This window comes from Balaenoptera ricei, chromosome 10 (assembly GCF_028023285.1).
Source record: "Balaenoptera ricei isolate mBalRic1 chromosome 10, mBalRic1.hap2, whole genome shotgun sequence".
NCBI classification, from domain to species: Eukaryota; Metazoa; Chordata; class Mammalia; order Artiodactyla; family Balaenopteridae; genus Balaenoptera; species Balaenoptera ricei.
In genome coordinates this window covers 95005194-95025356 of record NC_082648.1, presented here as the reverse complement: position 1 = coordinate 95025356, position 20163 = coordinate 95005194, and the positions used below count along the sequence as shown (strand labels likewise).

At 51.5% G+C, this 20163-nt stretch overlaps 1 protein-coding gene across 1 annotated transcript in view; it reads left to right on the top strand.

Moving 5' to 3' along the window:
• The window catches only part of MYH9 (myosin heavy chain 9), a 90382-nt gene that overhangs the window by 11956 nt on the left and 58263 nt on the right, over positions 1–20163 (top strand). Inside the window, exon 2 of the mRNA XM_059936886.1 lies at positions 19223–19574. Coding sequence (XP_059792869.1) covers positions 19242–19574 — 333 coding nt within the window. The 5' untranslated portion in view covers positions 19223–19241. The remainder of the gene's footprint in view (positions 1–19222; positions 19575–20163) is intronic.

The window sequence follows — 20163 nt, the reverse complement described above, 5'->3', positions numbered from 1 at the left end:
ACCACTTTAAAGACCCTCTCTCCAAATACAATCACATTCTGAGGTACTGGGGGTGAAGGCTGCAATATGTGAATTTGGGGGGCAGAGTGCAGACCCTAAGAGGGGAGAGGGGAGTGGGTATGTGTCAGTGTCAGAGGAGGCCTCTCTAACCCAGGGACACTCTATCGGTCCCTCTAGGACTTCTCTCTACTTCACTGATTGTTCCTTTAACTGCTTCGAGCCCCAGTTTGCTCACCTGTAAAATCTGGTTAATAAAACCCATCTCTTGGTGTCCTTTGGGCAGCTAAAGTGTGGAAGGCACTCCGTGCACTCACTGTCTGGTTCATGGGGGACCCCCAGTAGATGTGTCCCCATACCCTCTCCTGCCCCCCGCCTGCCCTTGGTTCACAGAACGCCTTTTCCTTCTGTCCTCTTTCATCCTCTCTGCTCCTGAGTTCCACTCCTCGACATCAAAGTGCCGCAGTAACCAGGCCCCCAGAATGGACCAGGGGTGGACAGTTCTTAGGTCGCTCTGCCTTCCTCACCGGGGTGATGGCATCCCCCGCCCATTCTTGTGGAGCAAGTGTTCTCGGAGATGGCTTCTCCCCTCTGATGAGCCATAAACACTGCTTTTACAAGAGCAAGGGGAAACGCTTGCGGAAAACTCGTGCAGGACTAGAAACCTAGAATCCCAGTTGCTGGCCAAAGTGTTGGGTGGCTGCCTGCCAAGGAGAGCTTCCCTTGCTCTGTCAGCACCCACGCCCCCCACTGGTTTCTGTCTTAGCCCTTCTTGACCCTACTTGCTGGTGTCCCTGCCCTATTAGAGGAGTTGCCACTGGAACCCTTGCACTGTATGTGGCCCACTGTAAGTACTTAATACATGCTTCAGAGACGGGTGAATATATTCGTACCGGAGCGTGAGCCAAGCAGACCTGCTTCAGCACCAGCACCGTCACTTAGCTCTGTGTGACCTTGGGTAGGTGACTTTATTTCTTTGGGGTCTGAGGTTTAACCACTGTGCCATGGTTCTGTCTGGTACTTGTGTAAATAGGCAGGGGACTTGGAGTCAGACCCTCTGTCCTAATTCAGATTCTCCCCTGTGCCAGCTCTTGGACCTTGGGGGAGTCATGCATCGTTTCTGTGCATGTGTTTCCTTGTCTGTGGAACGGGGAAAATAAGAACTACCATGAGCGTTTTGGTGCTCAATAAAGTTTAGCTTTATTGTTTATTTGTTTTATTTACATACAGTTTCTCCAGCACAGTGCCAGGCTGTCTATAAATATATCTATTTTATCCATTTTTAACAAACCGATCTTCATGTGTTTTTTCTATCACTGTGAAGTTTGAAGTCACACTCAGTCTACACACCTAGGGCAGACCAGTGTGACAGAGGCTGAAAAAGGATGGCTCTCTTCCCCTTTAAGACAAGTCTCAGGCTTTAGTTGTCCTTAGGTTGAAATAGCCGAGCCCCCTGTCCCCTTCTGGCTTTCAGACAAGAATCTGAAGAATGTGAAACTCCATTGAGGACCTAAGCAAAGACCAGGGGCTGGGGCAGGATTCAAGGCCCTTCGGGGGACTTTAGCCGGCCGCCTTTGTGCTCCTGGACCTGGACATTCCAAACTGGTTGTGGTCGGGAGTGTGAACCACAGGCCTGTTAAATTCCTGCCTCCTCAGTGGGATCCACAGGGGACAGCTGGGAGGGGCGGGGAGGGAAACCTCCCCCTTCCCACATGCTCATCTTAGAGAAATCGGATTAAAGGAGTTTGCAGGTGAAACTTGCCTGATGCGAGGGGGCTTGCGTAGGCCGCTTGGGTGCTGGGTGGCAGGGAAGGTTGTGGGCCGTCCCCTTCCTGACCCATTGCTGACGGCTGGTCACCAGGTCTTCTTACCAGCCTTGCCGACTGTTCTGTGCCTTTGCTGCCTCTCTGCATGTCCAGAGCCTGCTGGGTAGGCGCAGACCCCGCGGTACAGGCAACAGCAGCTACTACTCGCGCCCTGGAGCAAGTCACCGAAGCACCCTGGGCTTTGGTTTCCTCATCTGCAAAGCAGGACACTAACAGAACCTACCTCTGCCTTGTCATGTGCAGTAGTGAGGTCTCATGTGATACGCACCCAGAACTAAGTGTCAGCATGGTCCTGTGCTGTGGGCTTTGTGATTCCTGTACGGATGAAGAAAGGGAGGTGCAGAACGGTTAAATTATGTTCCCAGGACTTTCCTGGTGGCGCAGTGGTTAAGACTCCACCTGCCAAAGCAGGGGACACGGGTTCGAGCCCTGGTCCGGGAAGATCACACATGCCGCGGAGCAACTAAGCTCGTACGCCGCAACTACTGAGCCTGCGTGCCACAACTACTGAAGCCCACGCGCCTAGACCCTGTGCCCTGCAACAAGAGAAGCCACCGCATGAGAAGCCCGCGCACCACAACGAAGAGTAGCCCCCGCTCGGCGCAACTAGAGAAAGCCCGCGTGCAGCAACGAAGACCCAACATAGCCAAAAATAAATTAAAAAAAAAAAAATTATGTTCCCAGAATCCCTCAGCCAGTGAACGGAGACTCCAGTGCCCACATCCAGGTTGGCCGGATGTGTCCCATCCTGCGCTGATCCCACAGCCTCTGTGGGGTGTGTGTGCACACGTCTGCGTGTGCACCTCTGTGTGTGGGGCAGGGGGGGCTCCGCCCAGGGCAGGCTGCTGTGGCCGAATCTGGCCGCTCCCTAAGGCAGGGGCCACCACGGCTTCTCTCACGCAGCTTCAGCCTTGGCCCCTCTGGGACCAGCCTGTGGCCCGGGCAAAGGAATGATTCTCAGCGGGTGGTTAAATAAGCAGCGGCCAGGTTTCTGGTGACAGATGTGGTGAGGTCATCCCTGCGGCCAGGCTCCCTGCTCAAGGACAGCTGGGCTGGCCAACCTTTCAGACACAGGTGCTACCACACTATGCTCTAGGAGCTGTCATTTAATTTTTGTGTAAAGTGTGAAATAAGTGGGTTTTATCTTCACCCCGCGTGTGGCTCGTATTTGGGTCATTTTCTCCCGGGAGGGCGAAGGCTCTGGGATGCTGCTTGTCCAGCCTGGCTTCTCTGGAGAGCTTGGCTCTGCCCGCCCTCCAGCCTGTGTGCCCAGGGCTGGCTCCGTGCTGGCTCAGTGGTGAACAGGCCCAAGGGATGGAAACGAAAGAGAGACAGTTTGCTGTCCAGTTTTGGATTTTTTGTTTCTGCCGTCCAGAGTGATCAGAGCAGCCCAGGGGACATGGCCTCCTGCCCTCACCATCCCAGGTCCTCTGCTTCCCATGCAAACTCTCACTGTTGGGCCATCCCGACCGCAGCTCTGCTCCCTTGGACCCATTTTGTGAGATCCTGCTTAACCCTCTGGAGGATGATGAAGGAAGAAAACCCTCTTAAGTCAGTTCACGTTTCCTTGGTGGAGAAGGAGGCCACTCCAGTGCCCCTTTGCCTTTGAGCTGGTAACCAGGGGGCTCCTAAAAGTCCGTGGACTGTACTTGAGGGTCTCTGTGACCCCCTAAGATGGTACACAAAGGGTTCACAGCCTCCAACCAATTCTCAAAGGGGTCTTTGATGGCTGGAAGTGTTAAAAACCTCTGATCTAGAGAGATGGGGACTTTGGGTTTCCTGTTTATAGAGTGTGTGTGTGTGCGTGTGTATAAACAGATACGCAGAGGCATATCTGTTTATACACAGACAGAGACACACACACCCACACACACACACACAGGCTATTATCAGGCAGGAGGGTCTGCTCATTATAGGGTTAGGTGACATTGCCCCAAGGATATAAATGTGTGGAGAGCACCTTCCTGGGGCGGTGGGCTTTTCCTCTCCCATCTCATCTGTATTAAGCCTTTAATATAGCACTTCTGGGCATCTCTTCAGTGTGGGGCTAGGCCTGGAGCTTTGAGTGGTGATGTTTTGATAGTAGTGGATTTGATCTGTTGTTACTCTGCATACAGAAGAAACTGGGCTCTTCTTTCTTTCTGTCCTTGTGATTTTCCACCTGGGCTCCAGGTCCTCAAAAGATGTTTCCTAAGCCCCCAGATCCAGACAGGTCACTTCACCTCCCTGAGCATCTGTCTCCCTCTTTTTTAAGGGGGATGGTGGGGAGCAGGGAATGGGGCGAGGGCCGTAGGATACCTGCCATGGCTTTACTGAGGGTGTCAGGATCAAATGATGGGAGCAGCGGGAGGCGAACAGTCCAGCCCAGGTCAGCTGACTGGGGTGCTACAGCTGCCATCTTACCTGCCGGAGGTTTGACACCGCCCCCCGCCCCGCCCCCCACCCCCAGCCTTGCTTTGGCTTTGGACTTAACTTTTGCATGTGAACTTCACTGTGTGATCTTGGGCAAGTCGCTGGCCTAGTCTGAGCCTCACATACCCAGTGAAGGCTGAGGTCAGATGGGTGTTTTTCAGGCTGTCAGTTGAGACTCACTGGTGGGTTGTGAGACTACCAGTGGCAACCAGTAGTTTTAGGAACTAAATAGACTCGAGTGGAAAATATCAGAGTGCATAGTGTGCATATATCATTTTGCGAAGCTTTTGTTTGACACATTTGCGTATTCGCGATAAAAAGCTTTTAAATTATTTTTTTTCTACTGCGACTTGAGAGTTTAAAAAAAATGTTGGCGCCCCCAGGATGAGATGCTTCTTGCGGGGGCTGGGTGGGGTGAGTCTTTCAGCCCTGACTTGTGTGGTTCCTGCCGACAGGTCTGAGCCGAGCTGGGTCTCCTCCACCGCTGCAGCTGAGCCTGTAAATGGAGCTCCCTGCAGGATCAGACTCTTTAACTAAAGTTCTTCACAAAATTCTGGGAAGTGAGCTGCATTCCTGGGGTGGAATAAATCATGCTGAGTGAGGCTAGGCAGGATGTGACTTCAAAGCCCCCGAAGTGGGCTTTGTGAGCGCAGCATTTGTGACTGACTCATTATGAGCTAGCTCTGCAGCTACACAAACTCCTTGAGAGAAGAGGCAAGACTGTCCGGGAGGGGCACCGGCGGGCCCGGGGCGCCACCAAGCACCGCTCCTCCCTTAGCTCATTTTGGTCCCCACAATAGTCCTGTGAGTTGAGCCGTCCTCTGACCGCATTGCAGAGATGGGGCTGTCAGCGCTCTCCGCTGGGGGCTGCACAGCCCCACGCCCTCCTGTCCTCCAGCTGTCCCGGGGAGGGGTGGGGGCAGCTGGTAGTATCTCCAGTTGATGCATGGAGAAACCGAGGCCTAGGGGCCCAGTCAACCTGGCCCAGTTTGTTCTGTTAGTAAAGTGACGGGTCTGCAATCCCCCGGCCAGTCTTGGCTGTCTCCTGAGTCTGATTCTTTCCAAGACGCCTTCCATAAAGGTCATGAATAAGTTATCACCATTTGGAAGGTCTCTCTCCTCTCAGGGCCGACTTAAATGACTGCCTGATCAATTCAGGAAGATCGTTGTTGACCTCTGGCCAGTCGTGTGTCAATTAGAAACAAAACAGAGATTAGTGTACATCAGATTTAGCTGGAAGGGTGGTGGAGAAGAACTAGGGTGCTGATATGATCCTGAATGGCCACAGAGAAGGCTCAGCCCATTCTGGGCCTTTACTGCCTTGTCTACTAAAGAGAATCACTGAGGTTTGGAAAATAAGATGCGGGATTACTGGGCTTATCCTCAGGCACTTTAAGAATGGGTGGCAGAGAGTCGGTTGGGCTTGGTCCTTGGAGTTTGGACCTTTTGGGAGACTGGAACCTTCCCCGTTTCTAAAGTTCATTAGGGATTACTCAGCACCTATGCAGGTCCGTCATCAGGGACCCGGTGGTGACTGGGATCCGTCGTGGCCCTAGAGCTCTCAGCCCAGCAGAATGGGATCAGGATGGCTATTGGTGGTAGCGGCTACGATATTCAGGGATTTTGTTTGTTTTTTGTGTCATTTGAACATCACTCAGAATAACAAGCTGCCGAAGACCTGGCGGGTCCTGGATTGAGTGGTCTTCAAACTTGTCTTTCGTTTCTGACCTCAAGTTGGGCTTCTCAGCCGTCCTGATGTGGACTCAGGAAACCAGCACGCTGCACTTTCCCATTGAGACTGCGGCCGTATAATTAAATCTTCTCAGTATGGTTATTTTTCTGTGTTGGGTTTCAGCAAACTGTGCTTGCATGCTTGGGGAAAGAAAAACCGTCCTATCAGCAGAACCAAAGGGAAGGAATAACTTGACTGCAGGAATCTGAAGGTTTGTGTCACCCCTGTGCGAGTGTGGGAAGCTCTTGAGGGTTCAGGAGATGCTATCTGCGGGAGGGCAGGGGGGTGTATCCGTGCACAGTTCCTGATGAGAAGTCAGCCAAGCTATTGTGTCAACCTTGTCAAACCTGGGGGTGCATCTGGGAGGATAATGTGCACCTCGCTCTTTGGGGGGGGACCCCCCCACCACGTCTGAAACGACTTGCTTCTCTACAATTTCTCCTGGGCAGCCGAGTGGAAGCTCATTACCGAGTAGGTGAGGCACATGTGTGATCTCACTACACAGATACTGAACCAGTTAAAAGCAAAGTCAACGTCCAGTGCAGACAACTTACCCGCAGATCTACTGGCAGCTGCTCGCCCAGCTTCTTACCATTGCGTGAGAGCTGCATTGCTGGTGTGCCTGTCCTCTCCTTTGACACCAGACAGGAGGGGTTAGGAGGGAATGGTTATTCTGCTGGACAGCCAGGTTCCGGAAGGCACAATGTGAGCTGTAAACCCAAGCACTCTGAATAGTCGAGTTCACGTCCACAGGCACCGACTGACTGAGGACCCTCTCTCTGAACCCTGGGCTCAGTCAGCACCTGAAGGAGTTCCAGGGACGATGGGGACAGGCAGAGAGGTTCTGGTGGTTCTGGTGTAAGGCAGACTGTGCTGGAGCTGGCCTGGGGAGAGGAGAGAGAAAGAGGAATAATATACCGGGTGTTAGGAAAGGCTGCCTGGGTGAGTGGAGAATTGTGATGAAGCGAAGACTGTCCTCTGGGGAGTTGTGTGGTTTTTTTTTTTGTTTGTTTGTTTTATAAATTTCTTTCTTTCTTTATTTTTGGCTGTGTTGGGTCTTCGTTGCTGCGTGCAGGCTTTCTCTAGTTGTGGCGAGCAGGGCCTACACTTTGTTGTGGTGCGTGGGCTTCTCATTGCGGTGGCTTCTCTTGTTGCGGAGCACGGGCTCTAGGCGCGTGGGCTTCAGTAGTTGTGGCACACAGGCTCAGTAGTTGTGGCTCACGGGCTCTAGAGCACAGGCTGAGTGGTTGTGGCCCACGGGCTTAGTTGCTCCGCAGCATGCGGGATCCTCCCGGACCAGGGATCGAACCCTTGTCCCCTGCACTGGCAGGCGGATTCTTAACCACTGCGCCACCAGAGAAGTCTGGGAGTCGTGTTTGAATGAGAGTGTCTGGCAGGGGACAGGAGAGATGGGGCTGGAAAGGTAGTTGGAGGCATTGGTTGCAGGAGCTGGTTGGGGTCTAAAGGCCATAGGGATCTTTCTCTTTAGGTGGGAAAGGTCGTCATTGTGAATGGTGGATTTCTTAAATAGCAGAGCTGTTTTCAAGCTCTGCTTCCTGCCCTGATTAGTTGCTTGATTCATTCATTAAAAATGTACCTTGTGGCCCTGAGGACAGGATGGTATCTTAGTGGAGGAGACTGAGTCGGGCGCTTTGGTCTCTGACACATGATGCAGGAGATCTGTGCCCGAGACACTTTGGTAACACTGGCCAGAGAGTTCCTGGGATGCTGGATCACTTCTCACTTAGGAGAAAGTGACCGCAGTGGGCATGGACTGCCAGGGTTCTCCTTGCCTGGGTTCTCCCTGAGCTGGGCTGTTCGGAGTGGTAGCTCAGAGGGTGAAGTCTGCCTCCATTTGCCCCCCTCGTGTGGCATGTGATCTCTTTCTCCCCAGCCTTGTCAAGGAACTCTTTCTCCTCTCAGGTTGGAAGCCCCCTCCTGGCTGGTCCATGGTACTTTCCAACTGCTGACTTCTCTCGTTGCCCCCTTAAACTGAGGTCAGGGAGGGTGATCTCTTTAAAATACAAATCCAGTGATGTCACCCTCCCCCGCCTCCCCTTGTCCCTAGAATAAAGTCCACATTCCTCAACATGGCTGATAAGATACTGGGTGAGCAGCTGTGCACCCCCTCCTCCACCCCCAGTTTCCAGCTACTCCCTCCCACGCCCCCCTGCCCCCGCCCCCTAGTCCTCCCCCCTGCCCCTCCCCCTAGTCCTCACTAGGAGGAGGAAATCTGCATACTCAAGTCTGGTGTCACTTTTGATGGCCTGCGTTCCTTGGGTGCAGGCCCTGTATCTCGGCGTTCCCTGGGGAACTCAGGAGTCCTGGGGAGCCCCTCCAGCTGGCCTCTGAGGAGGGAAGGGCGAAGGGGATGGGATCTGGGGCTCTGGTGCTAAATTCCTCTCTGGCCTGTCTCTGGTCTGGTTTTCTTATCTGCTAAGCATCGATACAGGCTTGGGTTGGAATACTGCTAATGGAAACAAGTCCCAGCTTCTTCTGTAAGCAAACAACATTCCTGAGGTGGGGAGGGGAGGGGCCCATCCGCCATTCTCCCATTCCTCAGCAGCTTCTGGGCTCTGGGCAGCTGGGGGGCCCCTCCCCCCTTCATAGCCTGGGGACAGTGAGCACCTCGGGGTGGGGGGCTGCTGTGAGGTTGGCCCTGGGTGGCTGAGTGGCCGAACAGCCCCCGTGTTTATGCAGGAAGGCTTCTGTGTCCATTATCTTGTTTGAGCCTGACAGCAGCTGCCCAGCAAGGGTCACCCAGCTGGTCAGTGCCAAAGCCAGACTCAACCGCAGCTCCTCTGCCACAAGCCTCCTGCACACATCCCACCAGACCAGCATTTCCCAGGCCAGCATCAAGAAATATTTTTCCTGAAGGATACTCCTGGGCGCTAAGCCTGAGTGGGCAAAATGAAGTGGGTTTCCTTACTGCAGGCTTCTCAGAACCTTTTGTGTGCATCGCGGCTCAGCAGGAGGGCCATGGGATGCAGCATTTCCAACCTTCCTTGGCCAGAAAACCCTCTCCCCTCGTGCAAATCACTTAGGAGGCTAAGGTGGCTAAGAGTCACCGGATTGTACCACCTTGTTCTCTGTGGAGTAGCGTAACCTGGAGAAAGAGTCACCAAGCTTCTGGAGGGTTTTTTCGTAAGCCCCAGGTATCATTCCAGGAAGGATTAGGATTAATCAGGTCAGGAGGACAAGACAGAGGAGTTGGGAGGCAGTTCCTAGTAAATGTCGGATTCTTTGCTGGGAAGTTGAGTTACAACTCCTCCAATGGTCGACGGTCCATACTTTTTTCTCTTTCTAAAGCTAGGAAATTGAGGTGTTCCCAGCTTGAAGATCACGGGAATCATGAGCGGGGGATCAAACCCAGGGCCGTCCAACTCCAAATTCGTGCCCATTCCATTCCTTTCCATCATGGTGCATTACAAACATTTTATCTTGGGATCAGCAGAGCCGGTGCCCCACGAGGCAGTGGTTTCTCCAAGTCCTGTCTCTTTGTTCTGAATTGGTACCAGAGAACGTTCCTGTGGCACTTGCTCAGCTGATGCAGACCAAGGACAGGAGAGGCAGGAAGCGTGGCCCAGGGCTTTTCCTGGCTCCCAGTGAGGGCAGAGGCCACGCCACCCCAGCTGAGGTCCTTTCTGCTATGTCTGGTGGTAGATGGTAGGCACCTCCATCTTGGTTAATCAGGGGGCGCTAGGTGGTTCCAGAAAACTGAGATGGTTTATTCAACCTTACGCAGAGCTTCTTGGGGTCCAGTAAGTTACCTTTAGTACTATTTCTCTTTGTGGGTTGAAAGCCCCCATATGCTTTCTTTCCCTTTTTGTTCGGGGGATATAAAAATTAGTCCACAAATGGCTCGGGTTTTGTAACAAATAAGACAAATAAGGTGGCTGCGACCCTGGTGTGTGCTTTCAGCTCTGCTCTCCCTGTCACTTCGGCTCTCGTACTCTCTGGCCTCTCTGCATAGCTCTTCGAAAACCTTCGCCATTTCTCCTCCTGCCTCCTCTTCGTCTTGTTCCTTATTCATTCATTCAGGAAACTTTAACTGAGCACCTGCTCCAAGTCAGGCATTGCACTAGACGTTTGAAGATGAATGAGAGCTGGTCCCTGTCCTCAGATGAAACTGCACATCATGACAGTCCAGCTGTTGGATGACTGCAGTGGATACAGGACAGAGCCCAGAGGGGAGGGACGTGAGGGAAGTCTTTTCACAGCAATCAGAGGACGGAGCGTGGAGCTATTTGAGAGAGGGTTCCTGGTGCAGAGGACACCTCTTCTTCGAAGGCCCGGAGGCATTAGCAGAGTGGGATGTGAAGGAATTGTTTATGAGGAGCTGGGGACGGCTTAGGCTGCACCACAAAGGGAGGGCAGGGGGAGAGGAAGGGCTAGGAGCACAGAGGAGATTCATGGGTAGGGTCACAAAGGGCCTACTCACCATGCAAAGATGATTTTATTTTATTTTGGGGAAGTCGCAGAGCCCTTGAACTGTTTTGGATGGGCTAGGAATATCAGTAAAATAGAAAGTAGCATGCCTAGAAATGGAGCTGCTGAGTCATCCTGAATGCAGTGAGGAGGCTGGATTTGAAGGAGGTGGAAGATGCAGGGGAAGAAGAACCAGCAAGGAGCAGCTGTAACAGCCCAGAAAGGACTGGAGGCAGGCCTGGTATGGAAGGCGTGCTGGCCGTGAGGTTGGTGGAGGGCTTGCTAATCCACCGGAGAGGAATTTACAGTGACTTCTTTGGGTGACCAGAAGGACAGTGTCTTAGCCAGAGATGGAGACCTAGAAGAGAGTGCAGGTTTGGGGACAGGAGGGTGGGGGGAGTTTATGTGTGATGATGCTTGTGGGTCCACCAGGTGGAGACGTCCCTCTGGTAGGTGGGAAACATTCACCTGGGTATCATACCTGGAACTAATCCTTTTTCAAAAAAATTTTTGGCCACGCCGCTCGGCTGGTAGGATCTTAGTTCCCCGATCAGGGATGGAACCCATGCCCTCGGCAATGACAGTGCAGAGTCCTAACCACTGAACTGCCAGGGAATTCCCTCCCTGGGACTAATTCTGATTTGCCAAAACCATCCAGTAAATAGCATTTGATGGATTTCCCAGGATGATGGGGTGAGCTGGCCCAGCCATGGACACGCTCCCCCCTGCCCTGCCCCCAACGTGGCTGCTTTCTGTCTTCCATTAATCTGGGCCTCTTTTTGTTTTTTTTAAATTAATGAATTTATTTATTTTGGTCTTTGCTGCTGTGCACGGGCTTTCTCTAGTTGTAGCAAACGGGGGCTACTCTTTGTTGCAGTGCACGGGCCTCATATTGCAGTGGCTTCTCCTGTGGAGCACGGGCTCTAGGTGTGCGGGCTTCAGTAGTTGCAGCACGTGGGCTCAGTAGTTGTGGCACATGGGCTTAGTTGCTCCTCGGCATGTGGGATCTTCCCAGACCAGGGATCAAACCCATGTCTCCTGCCTTGACAGGCGGATTCTTAACCACTGTGCCACCAGGGAAGCCCCTCACCGGGGCCTCTTGATGCTGGTGAACTTTGCATATGAATCACTGGCTGAGCTGCCGTGTTGGAGGCTCTGAGGGAGATTCATGTCCTGTCTGGGGAAGTACATCAACCTCCATTGCCTGATTTGTTTTCTTTTAACTGGACATTTAGGAATCTTTAAAGTACAGTCAGGTAGTGGTCATAACCCTTAAAATACAGTGTATTACAAGGGACAGTCCTTCCTTGGTGACAGCACCATCCATGATGGTCATTGTTTGGGTCCTGGGAATGATTTTGCTCTGAGGACTTCTGTTTTAAGGAGAGTTGGCTTGTGCCCTTGAGAGTTGGGAGAGAATTTACTAAGGAGAGGTCTGGGTCCCTGATGCAACATTTGTTCATACTAATCCCTTAAATCAGTGGTTCTCAGCTGGGTGTAGTTTCCCCCCACTCCCCCCCACCTTTGGCAATGTCTGGAGACAATTTTGGTTGTCAAAACTGGGGACCAAGTGCCCCTGTCATCCAGTGGATAGAGGTCAGAGATGCTGCTAAACATCTTCCAATGCACAGGACAGGCCCCACAGCAAAGAATTATCTGGTCCCCAATGTTCATAGTGCTGAGGCTGAGAAACCCTGCCTTAACTGATCACATAATTTCACAGTTTATGAAAAACTATACCTTCTCCCTTGGCCTGGAATACTTTTTGACCATCTTTCTCCTCCCCCATCAGTATTCTACCCATCTTCCGGGACCCAGCTTAAATGTCATCTTCTCCATGAAACTCTCCCTTGAGTTTCCAAGTTTTCCATCGAATCACCCCTTCCTCTGTTCCTACAAGCAAGTTGCTTGTTCCTCTGTTTTGCTTCATGGAGTCTTGATTCATGGTTGGTGGAATCTGTGGATTTGAAGGGCCAGCAGTACTTCTTCTTCATCCATACAGCCAACCTATCTGTTGGGCGCCCACCATATTTGGTGCTGGGTGCAGCTGTGAAAGGGAGAGGAAACCAAGGAGCTTGCTTTCTGTCCACTCTATATAAATTGGCACTGTCACTAGTGGTATGTGTCTATCCTGTCATCTCACTACATTACAAGCTCCTTGGGTCCTTTGCATCTTTGTCACAGTATTTTTGCACGTAGAGCCTCAGTATGTATTAGTTGATTGAATAAGTAAATCTTATGAGTTTGAAATTTTCTATATTATTTCAGCAGCTGCTTTCATAGGCTCTTTTTTTTCATTTAAAATTTTTATTTTTATTTTATTTATTTATTTTTTGGCTGTGTTGGGTCTTCGTTGCTGCACGCGGATGCAGGATGATGGGGTGAGCTGGCCCAGCCATGGATGCTCTCCCCCCTGCCCTGCCCTGCCCTCATCGTGGCTGCTTTCTGTCTTCCATTAATCACCTGGGCCTCTTTTTGTTTTTTTTAATTAATTAATTAATTTATTTTGGTCTTTGCTGCTGTTTGTGGGCTTTCTGTAGTTGTAGCAAGCGGGGGTTACTCTTTGTTGTGGTGCGCAAGCTTCTCATCGTGGTGGCTTCTCTTTGTTGCCGAGCATGGGCTCTAGGCACGTGGGCTTCAATAGTTATGGCACACGGGCTCCATAGTTGTGGCTTGCAGTCTCTAGAGCGCAGGCTCAGTAGTTGCGGCGCACGGGCTTAGTTGCTCCGCGGCATGTGGGATCTTCCCAGACCAGGGATCGAACCTGTGTCCCCTGCATTGGCAGGCAGATTCTTATCTACTGCGCCACCAGGGAAGCCCAGCTCTTTTTGTTTTTAACTTTTTATTTTATATTGGAGTATAGTTGATTAACAATGTTGTGTTAGTTTCAGGTGTACAGCAAAGTGATTCAGTTATACATATACATGTATCTATTCTTTTTCAAATTATTTTCCTTAACAGTGGAACTCAGGCACCTTGATAGTTCATTTCACTCGAAAGCAATGGCTATAAGGAGAAAGAGAAGGGGCCTGTTTACCTGTGCTCTCTGGGATGGGGGTGGGGATTAAAAAAAAACATTAAAGGGACCTGCTTGCGTACATCAGTGACTAAGCTGGAACAGGGCTCTGGTGTCTGCGTTGAGGCTGCCTGGGTCTCTGAACTGGAACCTTGGCTCAGAGAACTTGAATGGCTCCCCCAAGGTCACGGCCCTCACCTTACTTTTAGCTCCACTGATTTAAGGTGGAAATGTGAAGAGTCCCTTGTACAAACCAGCACAAGGGGATGGGGTTTGCAGCCTCGAGCTGGCATAATTAGAGCTGGCATAATTAATGTCCGTTTCACTGGTTTGCTTCCCCAGCGGGGTTCTAAGGTTGTGTTCTCCCCACGGCCGCGGAGAGCTTGCGGGAAGGCAGTCAAAGTGGAAACTGAGCAGGGCCTTGCAGCCGAGTGGCTCTGAGTTTGAACCTGGCTTTTGTGACTTGTCTGAGCCTCATTTCCCCCACCTGTCATATGAATATGATGACATACCCCTTATGAAATGATTGTGAGGACTGAGTGAGAAAATGGAGAGCTTAGTAGCAGGCTCTCAGTACTTTAAGATGAGTTAAGATGGTAGCTTTCAGATGAGTTGTGATGACTTTGAAAGCTCCAAGCCTAGAACTTGGCCCGTGGAAGGCTACATAAATCCTACCATCTAGGAATGGAAAAGCTCACAGTGTCTGGACCACTGATTTGTCCTAGTACAATAAATTATGTCTTTAAGGGGCTGGCAGATTCTTTTCCAAACAAGCACACAAGCAAGTACAAAGAGAACCAACCGAAGGGAGGGAGGGAAGGAAGGAGGGAGGGAGAGGGAGAGGATTCCTTGGGAAAACAGGAAGGAGTGAAAGATCCAAATGGATCTTTGGGGGGGAAGGGGAGAAGGCAAATAATCGAGGAATGACATTTTGTGTTAAAAGCAGAGGTTTTTGGTCAACCTATTTACTTTCAGTTTCATCATTTCCTGAGAATCCTAATTTAGCCTCTGGTTGTGTCCTCTCGATTATGGCCTAAAAAGGCAACTACTTGGGTTTCTTGGAGTTGGACTGGCACCCGCAGGAAGCCGGCATGGAAAGGGCTGGCTTTAGCCTGATCTGATCTCCAATGGGCCTGAGCCGCCTCCTTTCTCCTTAACCCCTTGCTGGCCTGCTGAGTCCCGCAACTTCCCAGGACTTCTGAGGTTCCCTAATCTGAACCACGAGCTCTTTCCTGCAGACAGTTTTCTTAGTGCTGGTGTGGTTGCTGCCACGTGGGTACCCTGCCCCAGTGGCCGTGCACGCCATTGTACCCTCAGGGGCCATAAAAACACCCGGACGGATGTTCCTTTGCTCCCATAACTCCACTTGAGAACTTATCTCAAGGTGGTCCATTAGATAAGAGGAAAACAACTAGTAAGCGGTATTTTTTTAAAAAATCACTTTGGAATATCATGCAGCCATTAAAAGTGATTACTAACGAGGCTTTGGGGTCAGGGGTCCTGGGTTCGAGTCCTCATCCCCCCAGCTGTCAACAACAGGTTACTTTCCTCTCAGAGCCTCTGCATTGTCCCCTGTAACAGTGAAGCATTTGGATAAAAACCATCAACAAGCAGACTATGGCCCTGTGGGGAAGTGGTCAGAGTGAGGAGGGAAAATACAAAATGTGAAACTCCCTGCCTGAGATAGTTAAAAATCAAGTGTTTCTTATGAGCCAGGACTAGAAGGGACCATTAAAAAAAAAAGAGAGAAAACTAATTTTTGTGGGGAGAGTGTCAGGAATTTGGTGGGGGATCTTTTTCTTTCATCTTGTAAACTGTTATATTACACGCAGTTTTTAAAAAATTTCACAGGCCGTTTAGCATGGTCCCAGGACAGGGCGGGGAGAAGTGGCGTGTGCCGGCTGCCGCAATCAGGCAGTCGCCTCCCTGGTGTCCTTTCTGTAAAGCCCCTTCCTTCATTGCTCACAGCTCTGGACGGTGGTGGCGGCTTGCTTCACCTGCATCCTGTCACCTGACAGGTGAGCGTTAACCTGTCTGCTGGCTTCCCCGCCAGGCACACAAGAGTCAGCAGCCACTGGGGCCCAGGAGCCTCTACCTGACACAGGTGGAAACAGGGGCTCAGCTGCAGCCCTGTGGCCCCCAAATCCTTGAATGTGGGTGGATGTTCCTGTCCAGGCCTGGTGAGAAGGCTCTTGGATAGAAACTCCATTGTTCATCGTGACCTCTGCAGCTCTCCCCACCGGTCTAGCCCCGTGTATTGATCTGGGCACTGCCGCTAACCCACATCATTCCAGCAGAGTCGCTGAAACCAAACGGCTCTGGTCTTGGCCTGGCCAAGCAGCCGTGTCTCATGAAAAGTCCTGCTCAGAGAGAGAGGTGCTGAGGCCAGTGGGGACCGCTCAAGCCCACTGTCCAGGGGTGGCTTGGCCTCGCTGGAGGCAGAGGGCTTCAGCCCGATCCAGCTCTGAGTGGGGGGGGGTGTACCCCTCTCTCTTACAGGAAGTATGGCTTGGCCTGCAAATCTCAGATAGCTCTCAGAGGTAGACAGTGCTGGCCTCTACCTGCCCCCTGCCCTCCCACTGAGGCCTGAAGGTAGGGTAGACCCAGGAGCTGAAGGTGGGGGGTTGGGTGGAGGCGTCCCCTGCTGCCTGCGGCAATGTTCATGGCCTCCAGTGCAGGCTCACTGATGAAAGGGCCTGGCGGTTCACCCAGATTCCCAGGGTAGGCCAAAGGCCAAACGCCCAGGGCCTGCAACCTGGAGGCAGCCCGCATACTCTTTGCTCTAGGTTCCCCCAGGGTTGGAGTTGCTGGGGTGAACCGGAGTTTGATGAGGGCCAGAAGTCATTCTGCCATCACTGAGGGATCACTCACTGTTGACAGTCTCAGGCCGAGGGAGTGAGAATGTTGAATTTCACCCCGCTCTGCTTTTTGACAGGCCACATGGTCCATACCAGGAAGGCTCATTCTCAGCCTCCCTGGCTGCCTGATAATGCCCAGTTAAATATCTGCTGAATGTTGTGGGATGCATTCCCCTGTACTCCCCGTGCTCCACTCAACTTACTGACAGTTTCAGCCCAGCCCCAATGTTGGCCTGACTTCTTTTGCAAGACCCCAGGCACAAATGTGCTGGGAAGAGGCCAGGCCTGGGGACCAGGCAGATCTGGGTTAGCCCATAACTGGGCTGGGCAACTCTGGGCAAATGACTTGCCCTCTCTGGACTGTTTCCTCATTTGTAAACTGGGGAAAATAAGAGCTTTTTTTCCCCAGGGTGACTGATGGTTAGTTAGGTGAGGTTGGGAATAAACCAAACTTGATGTTGGTAGGTAGGTGCTTAATGATTGGCCCCTTCTCCCCTTCTCTTGGAGTGATCTTGTAAAGGGTGCCTTCACTGGACTGGGTTGGTGGAACTCCTAACGAGCAGTGGACTTGGGGTTTTGGGGGACAGGGTTGACGTGAATCCCTTTTTGCATATTGATGGGAGATTGTCCTCTCCTTTCCGGGTTTGAAGTCTGAGGAAAGGCTGAGAACCAGCAGCCAGGGAGGCCCTGTGCGCAGTGATTGTTGCGAGTTCTCGTGCATGGTGGTGACCTGATTGGGGAGATTGGTTTGGGGACCCTGGGTGCTAGGACTTTGCAGAGGACGACTGGCCCATGGTCAGATGGACGGCAGAGAGGCAGAAGACAACTGGTATTTACTCTGGCAGAGAGAAGCTTTTGATTTGTTTGAATGGACTGGCCAGTGTGGAGGTGAGGACAGCTGGATTTGGGCCTGTCTAGCCTCCAGACCCACACAGAAGATGAGGCTGGCCAGGTGGTCTGCAGCCATCCCCCTCCTGCCTTGTTTGCTGCTGCCTAACTCTGGGCCCTGCCTGCTTCTTCTGGGGGTGGTCCTTGCAGGTGGATGGTGCCCCTTGGTCCCCCAAGAGGGGCTGCCAGGGTTTGCTTGTGCTGCGAATGTAAACAAAGCCACTGGCTGAGCTTGCTCGGGAGGCTGCGAGGCTCTGCTCCTTGGATTTGCCTTCCCTTGTGGTGGGTGGGAGCTCGCAGGTTTCCTGGAAAACAGCCTCTCCTGGAGTGAGTCCAGGGGAGCCCCTCAGCCTCGATCTGGAAACCGTTTAATGAGCCCAGATGAGAAGGCCCGGCAGCCCAGACTTTTGCTTTTGTTCTCTGCCCCCCAAGCCTTCGGCCTGCTTGGCATCCAAGTTCCTGTTGGGATCAGGAAGCATGAAAGACTGTGAGACTCTGGGTGTGGATCTGGGGTCCTCCCGGCTTCCCGGGCCTGGGGAGGGAGCCTTGATCTCACAAGCGAAAAGCTTCCCTGTGTCATGAGCTAGTCAGTGAGCTTCTGGGTTGTTCCTCTGGTGGCTGTGGGCTGGCTCTGTCCTAGACCAGGGTTTCTTTTTCTTTTATTAATTTAATTTAATTTAATTTTTATTTTTTATTTATTTTTGGCTGCGTTGGGTCTTCGCTGCTGTGCGCAGGCTTCCTCTAGTTGCAGCGAGCAGGGGCTACTCTTTGTTGTGGCGCGCAGGCTTCTCATTGCGGTGGCTTCTCTTGCTGTGGAACACGGGCTCTAGGCGCGCGGGCTTCAGTAGTTGTGGCACGTGGGCTTCAGTAGTCATGGCTCGCGGGCTCTAGAGCACAGGCTCAGTAGTTGTGGCACACGGGCTTAGTTGCTCTGCGGCATGTGGGATCTTCCCAGACCAGGGCTCGAACCCATGTCCCCTGCATTGGCAGGTGGGTTCTTAACCACTGCGCCACCAGGGAAGTCCCTAGACCAGGGTTTCTTAGTCCTGCTTTTGGTTCACTCAAAGCAGCTGTCCTCCCAGCTGATCCCAGCCTGAGCCTCTGAGCAGGAATAAGTACTGTGGTTAGACTATGGGAGACCACAAAGACCAGGAGTCCTTCCTAGGTAACTCTGGACTAAACCCCTTACCTCCAGAGAGCTTCTGTTTCCTCATCTGTAAAATGGGATGATAACACGTACTTTACCCACTTTACAGAGTTGTTAGGAGGAGAATCTTCTGAGATAGTGAAGTGTGTGTGATAGTATTTCATAAACTATAAAACCACTCAGATATGAGGGATTATTATTTTATCATCTTTGTTTTGCAAATCAGCTTCAAAACAGGCAAACACACATGGACTTATGTTCTCCTGGCCCATAAATTATGAGTGTTGCCTTTTTACATTAGTGCCTCAGAAGGGAAGCACTCATTACTCTCCACGATGTGTCCGGGAGCCTGACTTCTTTTCTTCTCGCCTTATTTCTTGGGGCGATGGAATTAAAATCTGTTGGCAACATATTGGTGTTGTGTTTTCTTCTCTTGGTTGACTCCGTGAAATAAGAAAAAGTTTTTTAAACTGGAGACTTCCACTCTGTGCACTTGTCATCAGTTGCCTTTTTTGGGTTAACTAGAAATGTGTTCTTGTTGGAAGTCCTCTTAAACTGTGTGGTCACTTTCCTGCCTTAGCAGGTGTAGCTTAGTGTGACTCTAATTACATCTGTCTGAGATTCTTATTATGCATATCATTTGGCACAATCATTGTTTATAGATTTGTTTGATTGTGCATTGATTCTGGGATACATCTTACCATTAATTCCTTACAGAATCTCTGATATCAACTTGTTTTTTCAGTGATGTACATCTTCCGAAAGTAGAGGGCGAGAAAATTTTGACAAATTGTACAATCTGGTTATATATCATTTTACTTATTATAATGCTGTACAGTTTGCAGACATATGACATGAGTGATCTCTGTGTGACTGGTATAGTTGTAGCTAACACTGTATCCTTTTTTTCTCCCTCAGGTCCTGGCTGTAAGTCACCATGGCGCAGCAAGCTGCCGATAAGTATCTCTATGTGGATAAAAACTTCATCAATAACCCACTGGCCCAGGCCGACTGGGCCGCCAAGAAGCTGGTATGGGTGCCTTCCGACAAGAGTGGCTTTGAGCCCGCCAGCCTCAAGGAAGAGATGGGCGAGGAGGCCATTGTGGAGCTGGTGGAGAACGGGAAGAAGGTGAAGGTGAACAAGGATGATATCCAGAAGATGAACCCACCCAAGTTCTCCAAGGTGGAGGACATGGCGGAGCTCACGTGCCTCAACGAAGCCTCGGTGCTGCACAACCTCAAGGAGCGCTACTACTCAGGGCTCATCTACGTAAGTGGGCGGGGCTCTGCACGGGTGGGAGGTTCCAGGGCTCATCTACATAAAGTGGGCGGGCTCTGCATGGGAGGGAGGCTCCGGGGCTTATTTACATAAGTGAGTGGGGCTGTAGGCGGGAGGGAGGACCTACCGAGAAGGAGATACACTGACTGGTGTTAAGTGGAAAAGTCTTCCTTTATAGACCAGCTTCACCCAGGCTTCTAATATGGCAGGTGGGAAGGATTGAGGCCCAGAGAGGGCAAGGGACTTATGCAGAGTCACACAGCCAGATGCTGGCAGGCCTGAGACTGGAACTCGGGTTTCAGTATCTCTGTCTTTCTTGATGAAAATATTGTATGGACCAAATTAAAAGGTATTAACCACTTAAATTCAGAATTAGTGACCTGCAGAAAAATAAACAACCTTAAAGGAAGCATTGCTTGTCTGTGGAGGGGAGAGGGGAGCTAAGTGCTGTTGTCTGGGAGTGGGACTCTCCCCTTGGCATCCTCAACTGCTTATGTTAGAACCACTCTGCTGGCTCTAAGAAATGGGTCCTGCTCAGTAAAGCAGAGTGATTCAGGTCATGGGAACTGGAGCCTCCAGG